Genomic DNA, 23,092 nt, shown 5'->3' on the forward strand with positions numbered 1-23,092 from the left:
TGCCACAACAGCCCAGACTTCAGGAGCCAGTTGGTTTACTTGGGTAGTGGGCTGGTGCAGGTCAGATTGCTTCCAGAAGTATGGGCTTCAGTCGTTGTTCCAGTTGGGGAAGATTCAGAAGCTGCCACCTTCCCTGTGTTGGGAATCATGGTGCTATGGGTTGGACTTGCCTTCAGGCAAAGAACCAAAGAAAAAGTAGCTTTGAGATAGTAAGAACTGCCGATGCTGGAGTCAGAGATAACACAGTGTGGAGCTGGGGGAATGCAGCAGGCCAGGCAGCATCAGAGAAAGGAGAAAATTGACGTTTTGGGTTGGGACCCTTTTTTTCTGAAGAAGGGTCCCAACCTGAAACGTCAACTTTCCTGCTCCTCTGATGGTGCCTGGCCTGCTGTGTTCCTCCAGCTCCACACTTATAGAAGAAATAGCTTTATGCTCTAAACCAATCAAAATATCCTTTCATTCCTTTCTTCCTGTTGTTTATCTAGATTCCCTTAAATGTATCTGTTAGTCGCTTCAACCACCCCACTTTGTAGTGAACTCCACATTGTAACCAGTCTCTAGGTATAGATGTTTCTCGTTAAAAGGACTTTATTCATTCATGGGATGTGGGTGTCTCTGGCTAGGCCAGCATTTATTGCCCTAATGGCCCAGAGGCCAGGTGAGAGTCAACCGTATTGCTGTGAAGTCTGCAGTCACATGTAGGCCGGGCCAGGTGAGAATGACAGATTTCCTTCCCTAAAGGACATTAGTGAACGAGGTAGGCTTTTCTGACAATCGACAGTACTTTTGTGGTCATTATTAGATCCTTAATTTCAGATTCTTTATTGAATTCAAATTCTACCATCTGCCATGGAGGGATTTGAATCTGTGTCCCCAGAGCATTAGCTGAGTCTCTGGATTAATAGTCTACTGATAATACCACCAGGCCATTACCTCCCCAGGTTCCTTGATGCATTTAAGATTAACTAACTTTAGTTTTGGTCCTTTGTTCTGATATTGTCCACAGAAAGGATCATTGTACGAGAACAGTTAAGTTCAACTTGCTGTAACTCAACTGTTGAAAGAAAGGGATTTGCATTTGAATGGCACTTTTCATAACCCCAGGACATACAAAGAGCTTTGCAGCCAGTGAAATTGTGTTTTTTAAAGGGTAGTATTGTTGGAATATGGAGAATTAAGTAGCTAATTTGTCCACAGCCAGCATTGAGAGAATGAGTTGATAATTTATTTTAACTCTGTTGGTTGAGGTGTAAGTATTATCAGTATTTATTTAAGTAAGTCTTGGGATCTTCGCATTTATTACTTTTGAGGAAGGAAAAAAGCCCTTCGGCCCATTGAGTCTGCACCGGATTATCTGGCATTTGTATGTCATGAATGGTAGTTTCTACCTTGCAGCCCAAGCCTTGATGTTGTCCAGGCCCACAGGTTGTCCAGATCTAATGGAACTTTAAACAAGGATATTGGAGCTTATACTGTCCTGGGAATTTATACCTCAACCAATAACAATAAAAAAGGCAATCTTGTCATTCTCACTGTTGTTTGTGGGAGTTTGCTGTGTACAAATTGGCTTCTGTTTTTATAGCATTCCAGCAATGATTAATTCATTTCACAAATGTATCCTAACAGCTTGAAAAAAAGACTGCTTCATGCTCATTTCATTGTTAGCAATCAAAGCAACCAGAATACCAGGATTATAGAATGGTTTAGAAAAAATGGAAACGTGGAAGTAAAACACAAAAGACTAAATAAAATATTTGTGAAGTTGGGTCAGGTCAATTTACTTCAAGAATTCAAAGGGTAGTTGTCATCCAGGAGTACCTTGTTTTCAATTTGGAGTGGAGACTGAGCTGAGTCTATGAATTTGGCTCTGAGTGACCAATGTTATTTGGAGGTACAATTGAGCAAGATAAACATTTGTCCCTACTAAAAACAGAAACCGTCCAGAGCATTTCACATGGTGACCTGTATCTTGGTGCACTGATAAAAGTAAATATTTCCTTTCCAAATCAACTAAATAGAACACTGACACAATTGATTAAACAGGCACTAAATATTTAACCAACTAAGCATTTAAAGAAAGTAAGCAGTTCACTCAGAATGAAAGGCTGCTTGACGTTCAGTCTGGGTCACAAATTCCCAAGCAACCTATATTTTTTGCTGATATTATGATACTAGCTGATGGTAATACTGGACAAATGAGATCCCAAAATGAAACCTGGCTTGCTAGAATGCAAATTTAATTGTTGCAATTAGTTGCCATGGTGGTTAAAAATATTCAGACAAAACTCAGAAGTTGCTTAACAAAAGAACACAGTTGTATTACACCAAAGAAAACAAACAAGCAAAACTGCATACATAGTTTAGAAAGATCTTAACATAGGTTGAAACTTTGTTTTACTGTTTATTTCCCAGCAATGTCTTTTAACAGATTCTCGATCCCACAGAAATATCACTCCTATCTCAACTGTTTTAACTGTTTTCATGCTTAAGTGACTTTTTCCAGTTCTTTTCCTTAGCCTGCTGAGACAATTTTGTGACTTCTTCTGAATTCTGCTGATCCACCTTGCAGTTCTGATGGTCTGAACTTCTCTCCAGTTCTGACAAATTGAAAATTTCTATACAAAATCATGCAACCTGGAGATTTCACAAACTAAAGCCCTTCTGCTAGAATGGAAATAGTTCCCCTGACTTGAAGCTTCTGTTTCTTCTGTATTGAAGTCAAATCTAAACCAGTGGCCTCTGTTTACTCTGACTATAATAGACTCATAGTGTAAACATTCTCTGTCAGTAAATGCCACATTTACCTTGCAAAGTACTTGACTGAATCATGTACCTTCTTGGAAATGATGCTTTTAGGTCACTATTCCAAATGATCTTCTGACATTTTTAAGTAAACTCATTATCATCACAGAATTGAAACCAAAATCCATCTGCCTTTGCCTTAAAAAAAATCCAAATTCCTGAATGATGATACCTGTCCATCATTCTGATTTGATTTGAGCTTCATCAGATCATCATTGATTACTACTTGACACATCTGTTGTAATTTCTGCTTGTCCATTGTTTAAAGAAGAAAACAAAAATTAACCAGTCCAGATTTCCTGTCATTTATTCTGAGAAGTGCGGCAGAGCTACATTGCTTTTTCTACAAGTACATTGACATCTGGTGCCAGATAGCATTAAAGGTCATTGTCAGCCTCATTTTTTACAATCTTACCATGTTAAAACATAAACAGGACTTCTGTGAAATCTAAAGGAAGTTTGCTTGGTTAAGGTAGAAACTCTCAGCTGAGATGGAATGATTGAATCTTGGGAAGACCTTTGCCTAAATTAGTGTGTCACATCAACTCAAATTGACATTTAGTGCCTGTCCCTATTTTCCCCTGAAAATTCTGGCGGTGTGCTGCCCACTTGAAGCACTGCAAACCACATGTGCTTATACTCATGGTGCTGTTAGGATGAGAGTTCTAGGATTTGGACCCAGCAACAGTGAAGGAAGCCCTCTTGTAGTGCAGTGGTAGTATCCCTACCCCTAGACTGGGAAGTTCGAGTTGAAGTCCCATCTGCTCCAGAGTTGTGTAAGAACATCGCTGAACAAGTCGATTAGAAAATAGGTTAAATAAGGGTGGCACAATGGCTCAATGGTTAGCACTGCTGCCTCGCAGCATCAGAGACCTGGGTTCAATTCCACTTTCAGGTGACTGTGTGGAGTTTGCACATTCTCCCCTTGTCTGCATGGGTTTTTTCCAGGTATTCCGGTTTCCTCCCACAGTCCAAAGATGTGCAGGTTAGGTGGATTGGCCATGCTAAATTGCCCATAACATCCAGGGATGTACAGGGTCAGTGGATTAGCCACGGGAAATGCAGGGTTACAGGGATAGGGTAGATAGGTTAGTCTGGGTGGGTTGCTCTTCAGAGGGTTGGTGTGGACTTGATGAGCCGAATGACCTACTTCCACGCTTTAGGGATGCTGTGATTCGATGAAAAGGAATGGCAATATAGTTCCAAGTCAACATGATCAGTGGCTTGGTGGAGAAGTTGAAAGTGCTGATGCTCCAATGCATCTGCTGCTGTTGGTCTTTAATGTAATGAAACATACCAAGGTACTTAATAGTTATAAAAGATACAATAAAACAAAATATAACAGCAAGCCTCATATTCGGGCTGATGACTAAAAGCCTTGTCAATGAGTAGTTTTGAAGGCATTTCTTAAAGTTGGAAAAAGAGGCAGAAATTTCCAGATACAGAGCATTAAACAAAAAAAAGTTGGCACGTGTAATAATTGTGAGGGATTCCAGTCGTATTATAGCCTGGACTAATCAAATTGGCAAGGGTAGTCCAGATGATGGATTTGTAGAATATTTTTGTGACAGTTTCCTAGAGTGCTGTGTTGTGTAACTAACAAGGAATAAAGCTATTTTATGTCAAACATTTCGTAATGAGACAGGGTTAATAGGTAATCTCATAGTAAAAGTTGTCGGGTACTGGTAATCATAATCTAGTTGAATTCCAGGTTAATTTTGAAAATGGCGTGCTCCAATCGTAAACAAGAATCTTAAACAAAGCCAGCTATGAGTAAGGAGTGTGGAGAACTGGCCACAGTTATTACATAAATAGAGTAAAAGATAAAGTCATAAATAAACAGTGGGAGTAACTTCAGGAACAATTTCAAAATATCCATCGAACATGAATTCCATTGAAAAACAAAATTTCAGTAAGAATTACCATCCTTGGTTTACTCAAGAAGTCAATTAGATTTAAAGCAGATTTATTAGATTCCAAAGAATAGTGGAAAGTTTTATAACTGAGGCTGGAGGAGTGTATCATTGTTCTAGACTCACTGAAATAAAATAAAAATACTTCTCCAGTTACCAAGATAAGCAGTTAAGTATGACAAGATTTATCAGCCAAGGTTCTTAACAAACACAAAATGTGTTTATTATCTAAACAAAACTTAGTCACTAAGGAAGCAATAACTAGTTAATATAAGCAGTCAGTAATGTAGCAGTATTAATGTTTAACCCTCTAAATATCCACATGCACACACACAAACACATACATACACACACACTCTTTCTCTCACTTCAGGAAAAGGTAAAAGCAAAGCACATTTCTCTGCAGAGATCAGTTTACTGAATGAAAGCATTAGCCAATGCGTTATTCTTGAAAGCAAAAGAGAAAGGTGTAGACTGTTTTGATGTCTGTTGTTGTGATGTCCTGGCACGTGTGGTCATCACTGATCATGCACAATTGTCTCTTGCAAGTCTTGGTGACAGAAGTACAATTTTGGGGTGTTTAGTCAATCACCCCTTCAAAAGAGCAAATACGTTTCACTCTGAACTCAATAAGAGGGCTTTCCTTTCAGAAATGAGAGATTAGCTGGCATGTCCTGAATTTTGTATTCTTGTGTCTACTAGAGAATATTCCTTTATTCCTTGATGGGATGAGGGCATTGCTGGCTAGGCAGTATTTATTGCCCATCCCTAATTGCCCAGAGGGCAATTCAGAGTCAACCACATTGCTGTTTCCTGCCCTAAAGGACCTAATTGAGCCAGATAGGCTTTTCCTGACAATCAGTAATGAATTCATGGTCATCATTAGATTCTTAATTCCAGATTTTTACTGAATTCAAATTCCACCATCTGCCATGGTGGGATTGGAACCTGGGCCTCCAGAACATTATCTGGGTCTCTGGATTAACAGTCCAGTGATAATACCTCTAGGCCATCACCTCCCCGAAAGCTAGAGGCATAGGCAGCTGAAGGCATGGCTACCAATGGTGGCAGAATTACAGTATTTTAATCACGAGGCCAAAATTTAAGGTTACGGGTATCTTAGAGGATTGGGGGAGCTGAAGAAGATTTAAAGGAATAAGGAAGGACAAGGCCATTAGCAACTTGAAAAGTAGGATAAGACTTTTAAAATCAACATCTAGTTTGACTGGATCCACTGTCCATCAGTGAACGATTGGGATGTAGGAGCATAACTTGCTGCACCAAGGTTGTTGACAAACTGGTTAAAACTCACGATGTTGTCGGGAGAGGAATGGATTTGATTGCTATGGAATGTAGTTTGGAATGGGGAGCAAAAACAATACTTCAGGTCTTCCGAGTGTTTGATTGGAGGAAATGTTTGCTCACCCAGTGATATAGGATAAACAGTGTGATAAATTAGCAATTCTGGAGGTTCAAGAGAGGTAATGCTGAGGTAGGGCTGGATGTCATCAATGTTCACGTAAAAATTAGCACTCTCCCGAGGTGAAGGAATTCCTGCCTTTGGAAGGTACCGTCAAAGGAGCCTTGGTAGCTTGCTGCTGTGCATTTTTAGATGGTACGGATTGCTGCTATTTGGTATTCTGGTGGGGGGAGTGCTTGTTTAAGATGGTGGTATCAGTTTCCCATCAAGGTCTGTTTTGTCCTAGGTGATGTTGAGCTTCTTGACTTTTGTTGCAATTGCAGTACTGACTTAGGAAGTGGTTCAGTTGATTCTTGCTGGAAATGTTCATTACCTTGCGTTTGTGTGGGATGAATTTTCTTTGTCACTTTTTCAGTTTGAGCCCAACTTTGTTCAGCTCTTGCTGCCTGCAGGCATGAATACTTCGTTATCTGACGAAATGTTTTTCTCTGAGGGAACTGGTCCCATATCAACCCTAACTACAGCTATGAAATTTAAAATTACCCATGTTCCATTGTTCCAATGTTTCATTGACTCCACTTTAAAAGAACACAGCGGACCAACAAGCCAACAACCTCCCAACTTGGACACCCTCTTTCAGCAAGCACCTGAGTATTGCTACTGGTGTTCTGTGACTGTAAAATAATTCACTAACAACCAGTTTCTTACTTCCTGCAGCTTGCCAGTTTGATAGAAATGAAATCACAGGCCCAATGCTTGACTTTCCTCAAGCCTTTCTATTCAAACACAGGGATTAACCCAAATACATGGAAGGTTCCTGCAGTGCCAATTGTAGTCACAAGCTTTTTCCAGGATTAGAACTGACTTGGATATTTATTAGTCAGTAATGTTCCCAAAAAGAGAAATTGATTCAATGTCTTAAAGAATTACAAATCTAAATTTTGTTATTGTTATAATTTGCTGTGCCATCTCCTTGTCCCAACCTAACTTTTCTGTGGCAATGGCTTAAAATATAAACAGTTCTGTGTCTATAAATGCTCAAACCTGGGGGATTTAAACTGATTCTCTCTCGTACAATTCATCAACCATTTTTCCCATTATAAAGTATAACTTCCTATTTCACAATGCCTCCCCCAATGCTTTAGAAATTCTAGACTTCACAACACAAGCCTTTCAATTACCCAGTAACATACCACTATTCTGTTGATCATATTTTACTGCCACATCAACAATAACAGGGAATAAGACCTGGAAATTTAACTTGGGTTGATCTGTTTCTTCACCATGTTAGATGGCCTACCCTTTGCCACGATAACTCCTCTTCCAACTAGTCATTAGGAAGCCTGCAGTGATGGCTTAAAATGATGTCCTGTTGCTTACTTCTACACTGGACTTCCCCTCCACTGAAAAACTGGTAGAGATTGGGAAATGTTCACTGACTGTAAATCAAGTATGCTGGAGACCCAACCCAACACCATTAAAGCATTTTTTGTCAAAGGCATGATTGTTACCATTGTGCTGTGTTATGATCTCCGATAATAATAATACTGATACAAGTCAGTTTCCAGAGTGAAATCTGGTTTACCATTTGGTAACAATAGTGGACTGTCACTGATATATTCCCATGAGTCTGCCAGTGTACTTTTAATTAACAAAAGGACATAAGTTTATTGTTTCCCAAAAATATCCTTTACAGATGCTCAGTCCCAGTGAGGTATCACTTCTATCTTCACTCTTCAATTTCTTACTCAAACGAAGAAGTCACGAGCATTTCCTTTCACTGACTTTCATCACAGTCGCCAGATGTGATTGTCTCCATCTTTCCCTGAGGCACACGGGCTAACTCACTAACTTTTCTCTGACTTTGACTCCTTTGAGGCTGCTGCTGATGCAGATCTTTTCTTTTGAACAGAATCTGCTTCTGGCTTCTCTCCTCTCTTGTAAGGTTGCCAAAGCTCAACTTAGTCAAAATTTCAGCCATTATCACACCAGGTAACTTATCTAGTTGTTTAGCTTAAGTCAAGTGATTGTTTTGAAATACTATTTGACCCACTGTTTAAAAAAATGTTTCTGATGGTTTTCAAAACAAAACCAAATCATCTTCACTGACCTCAAAATCAAAATTTCTCTATTTAATAATCCATGTTTCCAAATAATAGGAATATATTATAGATCTTCATCATGGCTATGAGAATTAATATTTATTTGATTGTTACTTCTTGCAGTTTTTTTTCAACCCTGATTTGTGTTCTATGTTCTCTGCTTTTGCTTTAGAATTTATTGTAAAGCGCATAAAAAAGCTATGGAAAATCCATCACTCTATGGAAACTCCCACAGTAAGTTGATTTGTTGCACATCATTAGCACCACTTATTTTTACTCATTGTCAAGAACCTGGACTGCAAGGAGTATCAGCAAATGGTGATAGGAATGCCATAAATTCTTTACAGTTACTCTATTGCCAGGAAATCAAGACTAGGCCATTAAGCCATTTGAAGCTGTTGCACAACTGAGTAAGATCACAACTGATCTTTGACCTAACATTTTTGCCCTATACACGTTAATACTTCTGATTAACAAAAGGCGGTTCTGACTCAGGAGAAGAAGATCAGTCTGGATTCCCCATCAAGATTTCTGGCTTTCATGCCTCAATGGAACTTCTCAATTGCAAATACTGGCTGAGGCCAAGACCAATCCGGGTAGAGATACCACCATTGGTTAAATTGTTAGTTAACCGTCACTCTCATCTGATGAACACCCCTGAGCATGATTTATATTGGGACCAATTCTCCAAGATAATTATTGTAGTATTCACATTGGATTTGGCAGTTAGGATACTGATAGTGAGCGGATTAAACTTTATATCAGCATACATATCACAATATTTTATTAGATCATAGTATAATTATTGATGAGGAAGGCCCTTCGCCCCATTTTAGTCTATGCTGGATGTTTGAGTGAGCTCTTGAATTAGTTTCACGTTCTACCCTTTTTCTGTAACTTTTTTTTTCTGAATCACAAAATTGTTATAATTCAGAATGAGGTCATTCAGCCTGTTGTGCCTGCAGCAATGAATCAGCAATCTGACTTACCACCGTTCTCCCACCCTTTTCCTGTAAGCCTGCCAATTTTTGTTCTACTCAAATAATCATGCATTGCCCTTTTGAATGCCTCAATCGAATTTGCCTCCACCACACTTCTAGGTCATGAATTGTGACCCTAACTACGAGCTGTGTGAAAAATGTTCACTTTTATTGCATTTGCTTCTTTTCTAAATTAGTTTAAATCTGCATCCTCTAATTCTTGATCCTTTATATATTCTTTACATCTCCTCTGTGCAGACTCTTACCTTTCTATCTGTCTTGCTCTTTGCTTCCCCCCTCGAGCCCAGTCTAAAAAAACCTCTTAGAGACAGTAAGGACTGCAGATGGAAGCCAGAGTCAATAGATGTGAAGCTGGAAAAGCACAACAGGTCAGACAGTATCTGAGGAGCAGGAAAATCAACTTTTCGGGCCGAAACCCTTCGTCAGGACTGGGGAGGGGGAGGGGAGCCCAAAAATAAATAGAGGCGGGGCAGGTAGGGCTGGGAAGGGTAGGTGAGATGGTGATAAGTAGATGCAGGTAGGGGGTTATTGTGATTGGTCAGTGGCAAGGGTGGAGCGGATAGGTGAGTAGGAAGATGGAGAGGTAAGGTTAAGGCAGGGAGGTGAGGAGGGGGAGGGCTGGACGTGGGATAAGGCTGGGGATGGAGAGATTTTGAAGCTGGTGAAGTCAATATTGAGGCCATTGGGCTGTAAGCTCCCAAGGCTAAATATCAGGTGTTGTTTATGTTTGGCCTCACTCTGACAGTGGAGGAGGCCAAGGATGGACGTGTCGCCATGGGAGTGGGAGAGGGAAGTAAAATGGATGGCAACCGGAAGGTCTGGTTGGTTGGTGCATGCAGAGAGCAGATACTCTGTGAACTGGTCCCCTCCCATCCCACCCTCAAATTCACCTGGACCATTTCTGACACATCCCTCCCCTTCCTGGACCTCTCTGTCTCCGTCTCCGGAAACCGACTCACCACTGACATCCATTTCAAACCCACTGACTCCCACAACTACCTCGACTACACCTCCTTTCACCCATCCTCCTGCTATCCCATACCCTCAATTCCTCCACATCTGCTCCCAGGATGAGGTGTTTTACTCCAGGACATCCCAGATATCCTCCGACTTTAGGGGCTGGAATTTCCCCTCCTTTGTAATTAAGGATGCCCTCAACTACATGTCTTCCATTTCCCACACTTCTGCCCTCAAAGCCCCTCCCACCAACAACAATAAGAATAGAGTCCCCCTAGTCCTCACGTACCACCCTACCAACCTCCGAATCCAACACATCATCCTCTGACATTTCCGCCAACTACAAGCAGACCCCATCACCAAAAAGATATTTCCTTCCCACCCCTGGCCGCTTTCCGCAGGGACCATTCACTCAGTGACTCCCTTGTCAACTCCACACTCCCCACCTACCCCTCCACCACACCTGGTACCTTTCCCTGCAACTGCAGGATGTGTAATACCTGCCCCCACACCTCCCCTGTCACCTCCATTCAAGGCCCGAAACAATCCTCCCAGATCCAGCAGAGATTCACCTGCACTTCATCCAACTTGATCTATTGTATCCATTGCTCCCGACGTGGTCTCCTGTATATCGGGGAGACCAAACGCAGACTCGGGGTCTGGTTCGAGGAGCACCTGTGCTGTGCATTCACCAACCAACCCAACTTTCTGGTTGCACCCATTTTAATGCCCCCTCCATCTCCCCTGGTGACTTATCCATCCTTGGCCTCCTCTACTGTCAGTGTGAGACCAAATGTAAACTGCAGGAACAGCACCTGATGTTTCACCTTGGGACCTTCCAGCCCAATGGCCTCAACATTGACTTTACCAGCTTCAAAATCCCTCCACCCCCAGCAGCATCCTCCCATGTTCAGCCCTCCGCCTCCTCCTCACCTCCCTGACCTGACCTAAGGGTCCAGACCGGAAACATCGACTTTCCTGCTCCTCCAATGCTGACCATCTGTGATTCTCCAGCTCCACATTTTATCAACTCTGACTTCCAGCATTCGCAGTCCTTACTATGTCCCTGTCCATAGAACATAGAACATAGAACATTACAGCGCAGTACAGGCCCTTCGGCCCTCGATGTTGCACCGACCTGTGAAACCAATCTGAAGCCCATCTAACCTAAACTATTCCATTATCATCCATATGTTTATCCAATGACCATTTAAATGCCCTTAACGTTGGCGAGTCTACTACTTTTGCAGGCAGGGCATTCCACGCCTTTACTACTCTCTGAGTAAAGAACCTACCTCTGACATCTGTCCTATATCTATCACCCCTCAATTTAAAGCTAGGTCCCCTCGTGCTAGCCATCACCATCCGAGGAAAAAGGCTCCCACTGTCCACCCTATCTAATCCTCTGATCATCTTGTATGTCTCTATCAAGTCACCTCTTAACCTTCTTCTCTCTAACAAAAACAGCCTCAAGACCCTCAACCTTTCCTCATAAGACCTTCCCTCCATACCAGGCAACATCCTGGTAAATCTCCTCTGCACCCTTTCCAGTGCTTCCACATCCTTCCTATAATGCGGTGACCAGAACTGTACGCAATACTCCAAGTGCGGCCGCACCAGAGTTTCGTACAGCTGCAACATGACCTCATGGCTCCGAAACTCAATCCCTCTACCAATAAAACCTAACATACCGTACGCCTTCTTAACAACGCTATCAACCTGGGTGGCAACTTTCAGTGATCTATGCACATGGACACCGAATCCATCTTCCCACTCACCTATCCCTTCAACCCTGACCAATCTCAATAACCCCCTACCTGCATCCACCTATCACCATCACACCAACCTTTCCTCCCAGCCCCACCCCCTCCCTCTATTTACTTCTGGGCTCCCCTCCCCTCTCCCAGTCCTGACAAAGGGTTTTGGCCTGAAACATTGATTTTCCCGCTCCTAGGATGCTGTCTGACCTGCTGTGCTTTTCCAGTTTCACATCTAAAAAGCCTGTTAGACAGGTTCAGCGTAACTTCCTCGCTTTTGTTAATATTAATTGCTGTCTCCATTTGACTGATGTACATTCCTGCTCCTGCACACACTTGAGAATGCTACCTTTATGTTATTGTCTAATTTATGCTACTATTAATTCAGTTGCTCCATGTTCTTCTACCAAAGTGTATCACCTTGCACTTCTCTACACTGAACGCAATCTGCTGTCCATTGACTTGTCAATGTCCTTGCGAAGCTGTACACTCCTCCTCACACTTTACAATACTTCCAAATTTGTGTCCTCTGCAAGCTTGGAAATTGCCCCCGCACGCTAAGAACTAAATAATTAATATAAATCAGGAAACGCAACAGTCCCAGTATTAAGCATTGAGAAACCTTGCTACACATTTTCCTCCAACCTGAAAATATCCATTAACCACTACTTTCTGTGTCCTCTTACTCAGCCAATTTTATACCCACGTTGGTTGTGTCCCTTTTATTCCATGCTCTCTCCTTTCCATTACAGGTCTGTAATGTGGCACTATCTCAAATGCCTTTTGGAAGTTTGTGAACACCTCATAAGCTACATTCCCCTCATCAACTCTCTTTGCTACCCCTTCAAAAAATCTCCAAGTTGTTTAAACTTGATTTGTTCTTCTCCTTGGTCCATCCTAATTCTCGTCAGTTGACCCACATTTAACCATGTGACCATTACTTCTTTCCCAAGTTATTGGTTCTAGAACCACCACAAAAGTTAAACTGAGTGGTCTGTGATTGCTGGGCTTATTCTTGCACGCTGTTTTGAATAAGGTTGAATGTTTGCAATTCTTCCGTTCTTTAGCACCACACTCAAAGCTAAGGAATACTGAAAAATTATGGTCAATGTTCATGTAATTTCTACTCTTACTTCCTTCAGTAACTTTGGATGCATCTTTTCTGATCTTGGTGCTTTAATGACTTTAGATACTGACATCAGGTCCCACCTCCCCATCAATTTTAAACCCTTCAAGTGAATTTCCTCATCTATCACCTCAGCCTGTGTAACATCTTCTTCCTGAGTAAATACAGATGCAAAATATTCATTTAATACCTCAGCTTTCATGTCTAAGTCCCTTTATTCCTATTTAATCAGTCGTACTCTTCTTTTTACTATTTATGTGTTTGTAAAAGACTTTTGTCTTCCCTTTTATGTTTGTTTTCAGTCTCTTTTCATAATCCCTCTTTGCTTCTCTTATTTGCTTTTTTACCTCCCTTCTGAATCTGCTGTATCAACTTGGTTTCAACTGTATTCATTACATGACATGTGGTGTAAGCACAGTCTTTCTTCAGCTTAACTTCTATCCCCTCTATCATTCAGGGAGCTCTGAATTTCTTCACCCTACCTTTCCCATTTGAGGGAGTATACCCTTAATGTGCCCAGCCCATCTCTTCTTGGAAGGTTACCCATTGTTCAGCCACAATTTTTTTCCCACCAAACTTTGACTCCATTATTCATCCAGCTCTGTTCTTATTCCATTGAAGTCAGTTTTCCCCTCGATAATTGTTCTTACTCAGGTTGTTCAGTCTTCTTTTCCACTGTCATCCTAAACCTTATGATAGAATGATCACTGCGCCCTAAATTACACTTGATCTATTTAGCTAAATTTATTTGCAAGAACTGCATCTTGCAGTGCCTCTTTTCTTGATGGACTGGACACGTAACTTCAGAAAATTTTCCTAAAAACTGTGCCCTTAGCACTGCCATTATCTCAGTGCAGGTAGTTATAGTTCCCCATTATAACTACTTTATAACGCTTGCATCACTCTGCATTTTTCTCGTAGAATTGTTCCTCTACATCCATACCACTAGTTGGTGATCTTGACAGCAATGTGACTGCATTGTTCCTTTGTTCTCATCAAAATGATTCTGACTTTGAACCCTCTGACACATAGTCTTTCTCCAGCACTGCAGTACTGACTTTAACCAATACTGTCACCCTTTCTCTATTTCCTTTCTTACCTTTCCTGAACATGCTATATCCAGGAATATTTAATACTCAGTCCTATTCTTCCTTGTGACAGATCTTTATTATATCAACATAACAACTGCATGTGGCACTTCAAGCTTGTAGCTCACCAATCTTATTCACTATACTTCATGCATTCACGTACATGCCTGTAACCCTGATTTAGAATGTTTATTTATTCTGACTTCACCTATTAACTTATTAACCTATTAACTTATTATTCTTATATCCCTACTGATTTATTTTAAATCTTCTGCAACATGACTGGCAAAATGTCACACAGGAAACTCAGTCCCAGATCTGTTCAGGTTCCCAGATCTGGCAAGTACAGGAAACACCAATTTTCACCATGATCCTCTCCCCCTCCTCCAGAATTTACCTTTTTTTCAGTTTATGCAATTTGAATCCCAGTCCTCACTCATGGAAACAGTTTCTCCTTGCTTTCTGTTTCAAAACCCTTTATCTTTTTGAACAGCTCTATTAAATATACCCTTGACCTTCTCTACTCCGAGGAGATCAATTCCAGCTTCTCCAGTCTCTCCATGTAACTAAAGCCCCTTATTCCTGGTACCATTCCAGGAAATCTCTCCTGTACTCTCTTGAAGGTGTTAACAGTTCCTCAAGCAGGGCATCCAATATTTTACACACTGCTTCATCTGGTGTCAACCAGAATTGTATAAATGTTTGACATCTAATTCTTGCTTTTGTACTCTTTGCCTTATGGAACATATACAACAATACAGCACAGGAACAACCTCTTCAGCCCTCCATGTCTACATCAACTGTGATGCCATTCTAATTCCATCTGTTTTACTCAGAAAATCACTAATCAATTTTTAGCAGCTTTATCAGCTTACCCTGCCTCTTTCAAAGTGTGATATATCACCCCATGGCAGCATTTAATAGTTTATTAACTAATTCCATGAATTAGGCCTCCACTACTCTACATGTGTTGATCACTGTGTGAAGAGTTGATGGACAGTAGCCTCATTTTTTGCCTTTTAAGAAAGTTACTATATAACTGTGTATTTTTATTCTTTTTAAAATACTTTATGTGTTATCTTGGGGCTGGGAGGCGGTGGGGTTTTCAAGAAACTGTAAATACCAAAGTAAATGAAACCAGTGTATACTGGGATAAAATTACAGCCCAAAAATAATAAACCACAAAGTAACATTTTACGTACTGTTTACAAATGTTTTAAATAGATTTTAGTATACCAGCAGTAGTATTGCAATTCATCTCCTGTAAAAGCAAATATAGTTTGTTAAAATCTATGGTAAATATGTACTTTATTATTCGTTACTGATCAGGCAAAGAAATAATTTGCGTTTTAGTAGCACTGTATACAGCCTCAAATGTGGTCACTGCTGTAATATGGGAGGTGTGGCAATCAATTAGTGTACAAGGTCATGCAAGCAGAAGTGTGACTATCGACAGATGATCTATTTCACTGGTAAGTGATAAATATTGTTAATGACATTGGGAAGACTTTTCTTGCCCACCAAATAGTGCCATGAGATATTGTATATCCATCTAAGAGGAAAGATAGAACCATTGTTTAATGTCTCATTTGAGGGATTAACACATCCAGTGCTGCAGCAGTCCCTCAGTACTGCACCTAGCCTATGCTTTGTATTCAAATCTTTCAAATGGAACTGGGATCCATAACTTTCTGACTCAGGCAAAAGTGCTACCATTGGGAGTAAATCTGATATCCATTCATAATTCAAAGCTATGGTCTGCTTTCAATTCAGAATTAGTTGTCTTGTGATGTTGGTTGTTTCAATTTTTTTTGACATTCATTTTAATTCTGTTGATGATTGAAGTTACTGAATAGCAACTTTGAATTATTAAAACTAAACTGAATTCTCCTTAACTTTATAACTCTTACAAGGTAATAATGCTGGCAGTGATACAGATGATGACATTGTTACTGTTGAGGAGAATAATCTTCCTGCAGCCTCTAATCACAGGAAATCTCAACCAGGACCATCAGTAAGTAGATATACAACATTTACATCTTTCCTTCATTTGTCCTTTGTGAGTTGTTCAGTAATTAATACTTTGGTAGATTACAGTAAGTTTGGGGAAATTCAATTAATAGAGTGATGTCAACAAATAGAGTGTTTTGTGGTAGTGGTTGAAGTATAAATCACAGTATACTTTGAGATAAAATTGGATCAGTATTTAAAGACATAGAAACAGTAATATGGGGATAGAGTGAGGTTAATGTAAATTATTTTAAGTTACTCAGGCAAAGTGCTAGGGCAGATTCAGTGGGCTGTGTGATTTCAGTCTGTTCTGTAAACTTGAATGAAGTATTTGAAGTAACAACAGGTAGTCAGTAGCACAGATAATTTTCACTCCCTCATAATAGAATCATTGTTAGTGCCTACTGTCTTTTTTGCAGCGGGAACTGGAGAAGATAGCACAGAATGTAGATAGTGCAGTATTTGTAGGAAATCACCAAGATCCAAACTCAACATCTTGGCCACGGTGGAGGAATAAAATGATGAGGTTTAGAATTAACTTAGAGGCTGTGTCTGGTATGTCTTGTCTGGTCCATGACAGTCTCGAGTAACAATCAACTCTGTACACCACTAGTGGTGGTGACAATTACAATTACCTTTGACTGTTAAGCACATGGACCTTTCAGACACCTGCAGTGAGCTTCACAGTGGTCTGTTACTGTGAGACTCACTGTTGTATTGTGCAATGCTCACGTCATGTATACTCTGGTGCAAGCTCTGATCCTCCATTGTCTCCATTTGGTACCTTTCTCTAATCTGACGTTGCACTTCTTATAAATATGTAAATTTAAAAAGATTAAACAAGAAAAATACCTGTCATTTTAATTACAATTCTGAATGAGATAATTGCAATAGTGAATAAAGCATTTTCCATTTAAGATGCATAAAGCAATACAGTTTACTTATCTTTCATACCCTTGATCTTGATGACTTTATCCAGTTTCAATTTTTTATATTTCCGATTCTACAAGACGAATGATAATTGGAGAACAACTACTGTGCGAAAGAGGTAAGTGATGTTATGTCATGATAAACTGTCCGATGTTCCTCCATCAAACTTAAAATGATTTAATGTACCTAGTTCAAAACTGGTGTAGATGATTGCTGCATTTTACTATAGTTCCATTACATTTCCAGAAGGATAAAAGCAGTTCATTCAGGAAGCATTGAAGGTTACATTTAGATGGAAGTATTATTTTGTTATTACATCATAAATGAAAGGTGAATTCTCTTGATTTCCAGAACTGACTACTGCATAGCAGTATTATGCACATTTTCCATACTTCCCCCTATTATCACATGTATAAGACCATAAGAAACAGTAACAGGAGGAGGCCAATTGGTTCCTTGAGCCTACTCCTCCATTCAATAGGATCATAATTGATCCAACATTCCTCATGCCCACTTTCCTGCCTTTTACCTGTAACTATGATTCCGCTCGTGATCAAGAATCCATCTATCTCGGCTTTAAATACACACAAGGACCCTGCCCGCACAGTTCTCTGTGGTTAGGAGTGGCAAAGACTCATAACTCATTGAGAGAAGAAATTCTTCCTCATCTCAGTCTTAAATTAGCACCCATTTATTCTGAGACTATGCCCTCTGCTCTTTGACTTTCCCATGTGTGAAACATCCTCTCAACCTTTACCCTGTCAAGCTCCTTAGGAATCCTATTTCATTCAATATCATTCACCTCTCATTCTTCTAAACTCCAGTGAGTAGAGTCTCAACCTGTTAAGCCTTTGTTCGTAAGACAATCCCTCCAATACCTGGGATCACTCTAGTGAACCTTCCAATGTCAGCATATATTGATGTTACTTTTGCACAGTGCATAGTTGTTCTTCATGCTATGTGTGAACATCAACCCAAACCAAGCTAATGACATTCATAGAAAAGCAAACTACTGCAGATGCTGGAGAGTGACATAAAATCAGCAAGTTCTGAAGAAACTTAGCAGGGCTGGCAGCCTCTGTGAAGTGAGAAACAGAGTTACTATTTTGAGTCCCTGACATGACTCTTCTTCAGAACTGGTGGGTGTTGAAATAAGATGGCTTTTCTGGGGAAAGTGTTGAGGAGGAGAAAGTGGAACAGGAGACATGGTCAGGGAAGGTTAGAGGGAGAGGGAAATTGAAGATTTGCCTTGGAACTAATGGCAAAGAGAGTGGTAGTCGTTGTAGAGAAGACTTAAATCACAGATATAGGTTAGGTGTTAATGTCTGAATGAAGGTCAGCTCTGCAGAAAGCAGAAATGTGTAAACAAGATACAGACATTGAGGAAATAAAGTAGCATATCAGAATGGAGGACAAAGTTCATGGTATGAAGTTGTTAAATGTAGTGTTGAGTCCAGAAGACTGTGAAGTGCCTGATGAGAAAAGTATGTGCTGTTTCAGGAGGGAGGCAGTGGCATAATGGTAATGTCACTGGACTAGTAATCTAGGACCCCAGGCTAATGACTGTGGATCTTGTGGCACAATGATCTTGTCCCCATCTTTGGGCCAGAAGGCCCAAGTTCAAGTTCCTCCTGTCGAATTATGTCATACCATGTTTGAACAGGTTGATTTAAATGAGAAAGGTGTATTGAAATGGCAAGCAACCGGGTCATGCTTGCAGACTGAGTGGAGGTGTTCCACTAAGCAGTTTATGGTGGGCTTCCTCAGAGTAGAGGACACTACAGTGAGAGCAGCAATTGCAGTAGACCAAATTGAAAGAAGGAAAAGTGAATTTATGCTTCACGTGAAAGGAGTGTTCAAAGCCTTAGACATTAAGGAAGGAAGAGGTATAAGAACAAGTATTACACCTCCTGTGATTATCTAGCCAGATGCTGTGGGAAGGAGATGAGGGTGTTAGAGAGTGGACCAGGGTGTCACAGTGGGAATGGTCCTTTCAGAATGCCAGCGGGGGATGGGAAGGTAAGTTTAATGGTGGCACCATACTAGAGGTGGTGGAAATGGCAGAGGATGAACATGGAGGCTGGTAGGATACAAACTGAGGACAAAGGATGCCTTTGGTGGGAGGGAGGGGGAAGGGATGAGAGGAGAAGGCTGGAAATAGATCGGACACATGGTACGAGGCCCTGTTATGCACAGTAGAGGAGGTCCTTGGTTGAAGAAAGAGGAAGACATGCCAGAAATGCATTTGGAAGGAAACATCATCGAAATAGATGCAACAAAAGGTGGAGAAACAGTAGAATGGAATTGATTTCTTGCAGAAAGCAAGATATAACAAAATGTAGATGAGATAGCTGTAGGAATCAGTGAGTTTGTTTGTAATGAATATTAGAGATAGGTAAGTCAGGGAAGACAACATGCTAAAAACAGCTTCTGCATACAAAGTGATTGTAGTGTGCAGATTTTTAATGAAAATCATTGGTGTGTGTGCCTGGTGCTTCTTGCCAAAGTGCTTCCTACTGGTGCCAATATGTGAAGTGCCTTGACTCTAATTTAATTTTCCTCGTAGCTTCAATCTTAGTAACCAGAGGGCTTGATGTGGCTGGTTGCGAGAAAAATTATTCCCACCTCATAGGGACCACTTCATGAACCAGCAGGCTGTATGCCTCACTGTCTGTGCATTGTGGTCTGACTTCTGTTTTGCCATTTGTGGAGGCTTCAGAGTAAGAGATGAGAAGGCATGAATATGAGAAATTGAAACATCATTTGAATTAATTCTGACCAGGGGTCCATGGCTCTTGGTCTCCACACCCAATGTTAGGAGTGACATAGGTGCAGCTCTGTGAGAAACCTGCTTATACCTTGCCCCAGTCATTTAGTAATAGAAACTGTAACTGTCTTCAACTTAACATCTCGGGTCTTGACCAAATGAATCTAGGTAATGGCCATGTAGACTGCCCTTTGATGTTCTTATGTTGATCTTTGCATTCATATATTTGTAAAACTTCCACACGCTCTGCTGTCATCTTACTGCATCTGTACACGATGCTGGTGAGACCACATCTGGAGTATTGTAAGCAATTTTGGTTCCCTTATTGAAGGAAAGGTATCATTTCATTGGAGGCAGTTCAGAGAAGGCTCACTATAATGATCCTGAGAATGGATGAATTGTCCTTCTCAGCAAAGGCAAAACAGGGGTTGGGACTCTACACATTGGAGTTTAGAAGAATGAACGGTGATCTCATTGAAACGTATGGGATTCTTAAGGAACTTGACAGAGCAAATGCAGAGAAGATGTTTCCCCTTATGGGAAATTCTGGGACCAGAGGACAAAGTCTCAGAATAAAGGGGTAAAAATTTAAGACTGAGATGAGGATGAATTTCTTCTCTTGCAACATCATGAGTCCTTAGAACTCCTCGCCACAGAGTGCTATTGACACAGTGTTCGTGTCCATATTTAAGGCTGAGATAGAAAAATTCTTGATCAGTAGTGGAATCAAAGGTTACGTGAAAAACACAGGAAAGTGGATGTGAAGAATGTTGGATCAGCCATGATCCTATTGAATGGTGGAGCAGGCTTGAGGGGCTGAATGGCCTACTCCTGTTCCTATTTATTATGGTCCTAACTTTAGTGCTGTGAAGTAATCTGGAGAAGAGGTACTGGACTCGGAGATAGTAGGAACTGCAGATGCTGGAGAATCCGAGACAACAAGGTGCAGAGCTGGATGAACACAGCAGGCCAAGCAGCATCACAGGAGCAGAAAGGCTGACGTTTCGGGCCTAGACCCTTCATCAGAAAATGGTACTGGACTCCTATGGTTTGATTCACTTTCTGCAGCACAGCCAAGCACTGTCGTTAGTGGCTGCTTACATATTTGAAGTTATTCAAAGAAAAATACTTCTAAAAGCACATCTTTAAGATCTGCGTTAATTTGCTGTTGACAAGCTAAAAGGGAAGCTCCTTAGCCCCAGCTTGCAGTATTGTCCTCCTTAGCCTCCACTTGCTAACATGTTCTTTGCATTGTACTCGGTGTAACCCTATATGGCTTATGTACAATTCCTTTCGAGTGGATACCCCTTTTAAAGCTGTTGGATTGTTGTAAAATCCCAACTGATTCGCTAATGTATTTTTGGGAAAGGAAGCTTGCTGTCCTTAGCCATTCTTTTCCATATCTGCCACCACTAACACATGGTGTCCTATTTCTGTAGTGTAATGGTTCTCACATTAGCTTTACAACTGAACAGGCCCTGGTTTGAGACCAGGCAAAAACGTTTGTGTGCATTGCTACTGTCACAATGGAGAATTGAGTCCTGATTTATCTTCTCTGTTAAATTAGTAGATGCTATAGGTGGAGGGGCAGGTACTGTTGAAGAAGTGAGGAGGATGCTGAAGTACTTAGACAATCCAGGAGAGTGGTACAAAGATAGTAGGAACTGCAGATGCTGGAGAATCTGAGACAACAAGGTGTAGAGCTGGATGAACACAGCAGGCCAAGCAGCATCATAGGAGCAGGAAGGCTGACGTTTCGGGCCTAGACCCTTCATCAGAAATGGGGGAGGGGAAGGGGGTTCTGAAATAAATAGGGAGAGAGGGGGAGGCAGATAGAAGATGGATAGAGGAGAAGATAGGTGGAGAGGAAACAGACAGGTCATAGAGGCGGGGATGGAGCCAGTAAAGGTGAGTGTAGGTGGGGAGGTAGGGAGGAGATAGGTCAGTCCAGGGAGGACGGACAGGTCAAGGGGACGGGATGAGGTTAGTAGGTAGGAAATGGGGGTGCGGCTTGAGGTGGGAGGAGGGGATAGGTGGGAGGAAGAACAGGTTAGGGAGGCGGGGACGAGCTGGTCTGGTTTTGGGATGCGGTAGGGGGAGGGGAGATTTTGAAGCTTGTGAAATCCACATTGATACCATTGGGCTGCAGGGTTCCCAAGTGGAATATGAGTTGCTGTTCCTGCAACCTTCGGGTGGCATCGTTCTGGCACTGCAGGAGGCCTAGGATGGATATGTCGTCTGAGGAATGGGAGGGGGAGTTGAAATGGTTCGCGACTGGGAGGTGCAGTTGCTTATTGCGAACCGAGTGTAGGTGTTCTGCAAAGCAGTCTGCCGAGCCTCCGCTTGGTTTCCCCGATGTAGAGGAGGCCACAACGGGTACAGCGGATGCAGTATACCACATTAGCAGATGTGCAGGTGAACATCTGCTTGATGTGGAAAGTCTTCTTGGGGCCTGGGAGGGGGGTGAGGGAGGAGTTGTGGGGGCAGGTGTAGCACTTCCTGCGGTTGCAGGGAAAAGTGCCGGGTGTGGTGGGGCTGGAGGGGAGTGTGGAGCAGACAAGGGAGTCACGGAGAGAGTGGTCCCTCCAGAAAGCAGATAGGGGTGGGGAGGGAAAAATGTCTTTGGCGGTGGGGTCAGATTGCAGATGGCGGAAGTGTCGGAGGATGATGCGTTGGATCCGGAGGTTGGTGGGGTGGTACGTGAGGACGAGGGGGATTCTGTTTTGGTTGTTATTGTGGGGACGGGGCGTGAGGGATGAGTTGCGGGAGATATGGTCGAGGGCGTTATCGACCACTGAGGGGGTGATGTTGCGGTCCTTGAAAAACGAGGACATCTGAGATGTACGGGAGTGGAATGCCTCATCCTGGGAGCAGGTGCGGCAGAGGCGAAGGAATTGGGAATAAGGGATGGCATTTTTGCAGGAAGGTGGGTGGGAGGAGGTGTATTCTAGGTAGCTGTGGGAGTCGGTGGGCTTGAAATGGATATCGGTTTCTAGGTGGTTGCCCGAGATGGAGACAGAGAGGTCCAGGAAGGTGAGAGAGGTGTTAGAGATGGTCCAGGTGAACTTAAGGTTGGGATGGAAGGTGTTGGTGAAGTGGATGAACTGTTCGAGCTCCTCGTGGGAGCACGAGGCGGCGCCGATACAGTCAACAATGTAACGGAGAAAGAGGTGGGGTTTAGTGCCAGTGTAGGTATGGAAGAGGGAGGGCCTCCTGCAG

At 41.8% G+C, this 23,092-nt stretch overlaps 1 protein-coding gene across 6 annotated transcripts in view; it reads left to right on the top strand.

Annotated features, from left to right (window-relative positions):
• Window positions 1-23,092, top strand: part of LOC109919656 (PHD finger protein 6-like) — a 57,153-nt gene that overhangs the window by 10,254 nt on the left and 23,807 nt on the right. For 4 of the 6 annotated variants that reach the window (XM_048602811.1, XM_048602813.1, XM_048602812.1 and 1 more), the window contains exons 4-6: window positions 8,410-8,471; window positions 16,080-16,180; window positions 17,187-17,224. In XM_048602811.1, coding sequence (XP_048458768.1) covers window positions 8,410-8,471; window positions 16,080-16,180; window positions 17,187-17,224 — 201 coding nt within the window. Of the gene's footprint in view, window positions 1-8,409; window positions 8,472-16,079; window positions 16,181-17,155; window positions 17,225-23,092 lie in introns of all 6 variants that reach the window. The other 2 variants (XM_048602814.1, XM_048602816.1) reach the window with 2 other exon arrangements.

The sequence above is a fragment of the Rhincodon typus genome, chromosome 11 (assembly GCF_021869965.1).
Source record: "Rhincodon typus isolate 14 chromosome 11, sRhiTyp1.1, whole genome shotgun sequence".
Lineage (NCBI taxonomy): Eukaryota > Metazoa > Chordata > Chondrichthyes > Orectolobiformes > Rhincodontidae > Rhincodon > Rhincodon typus.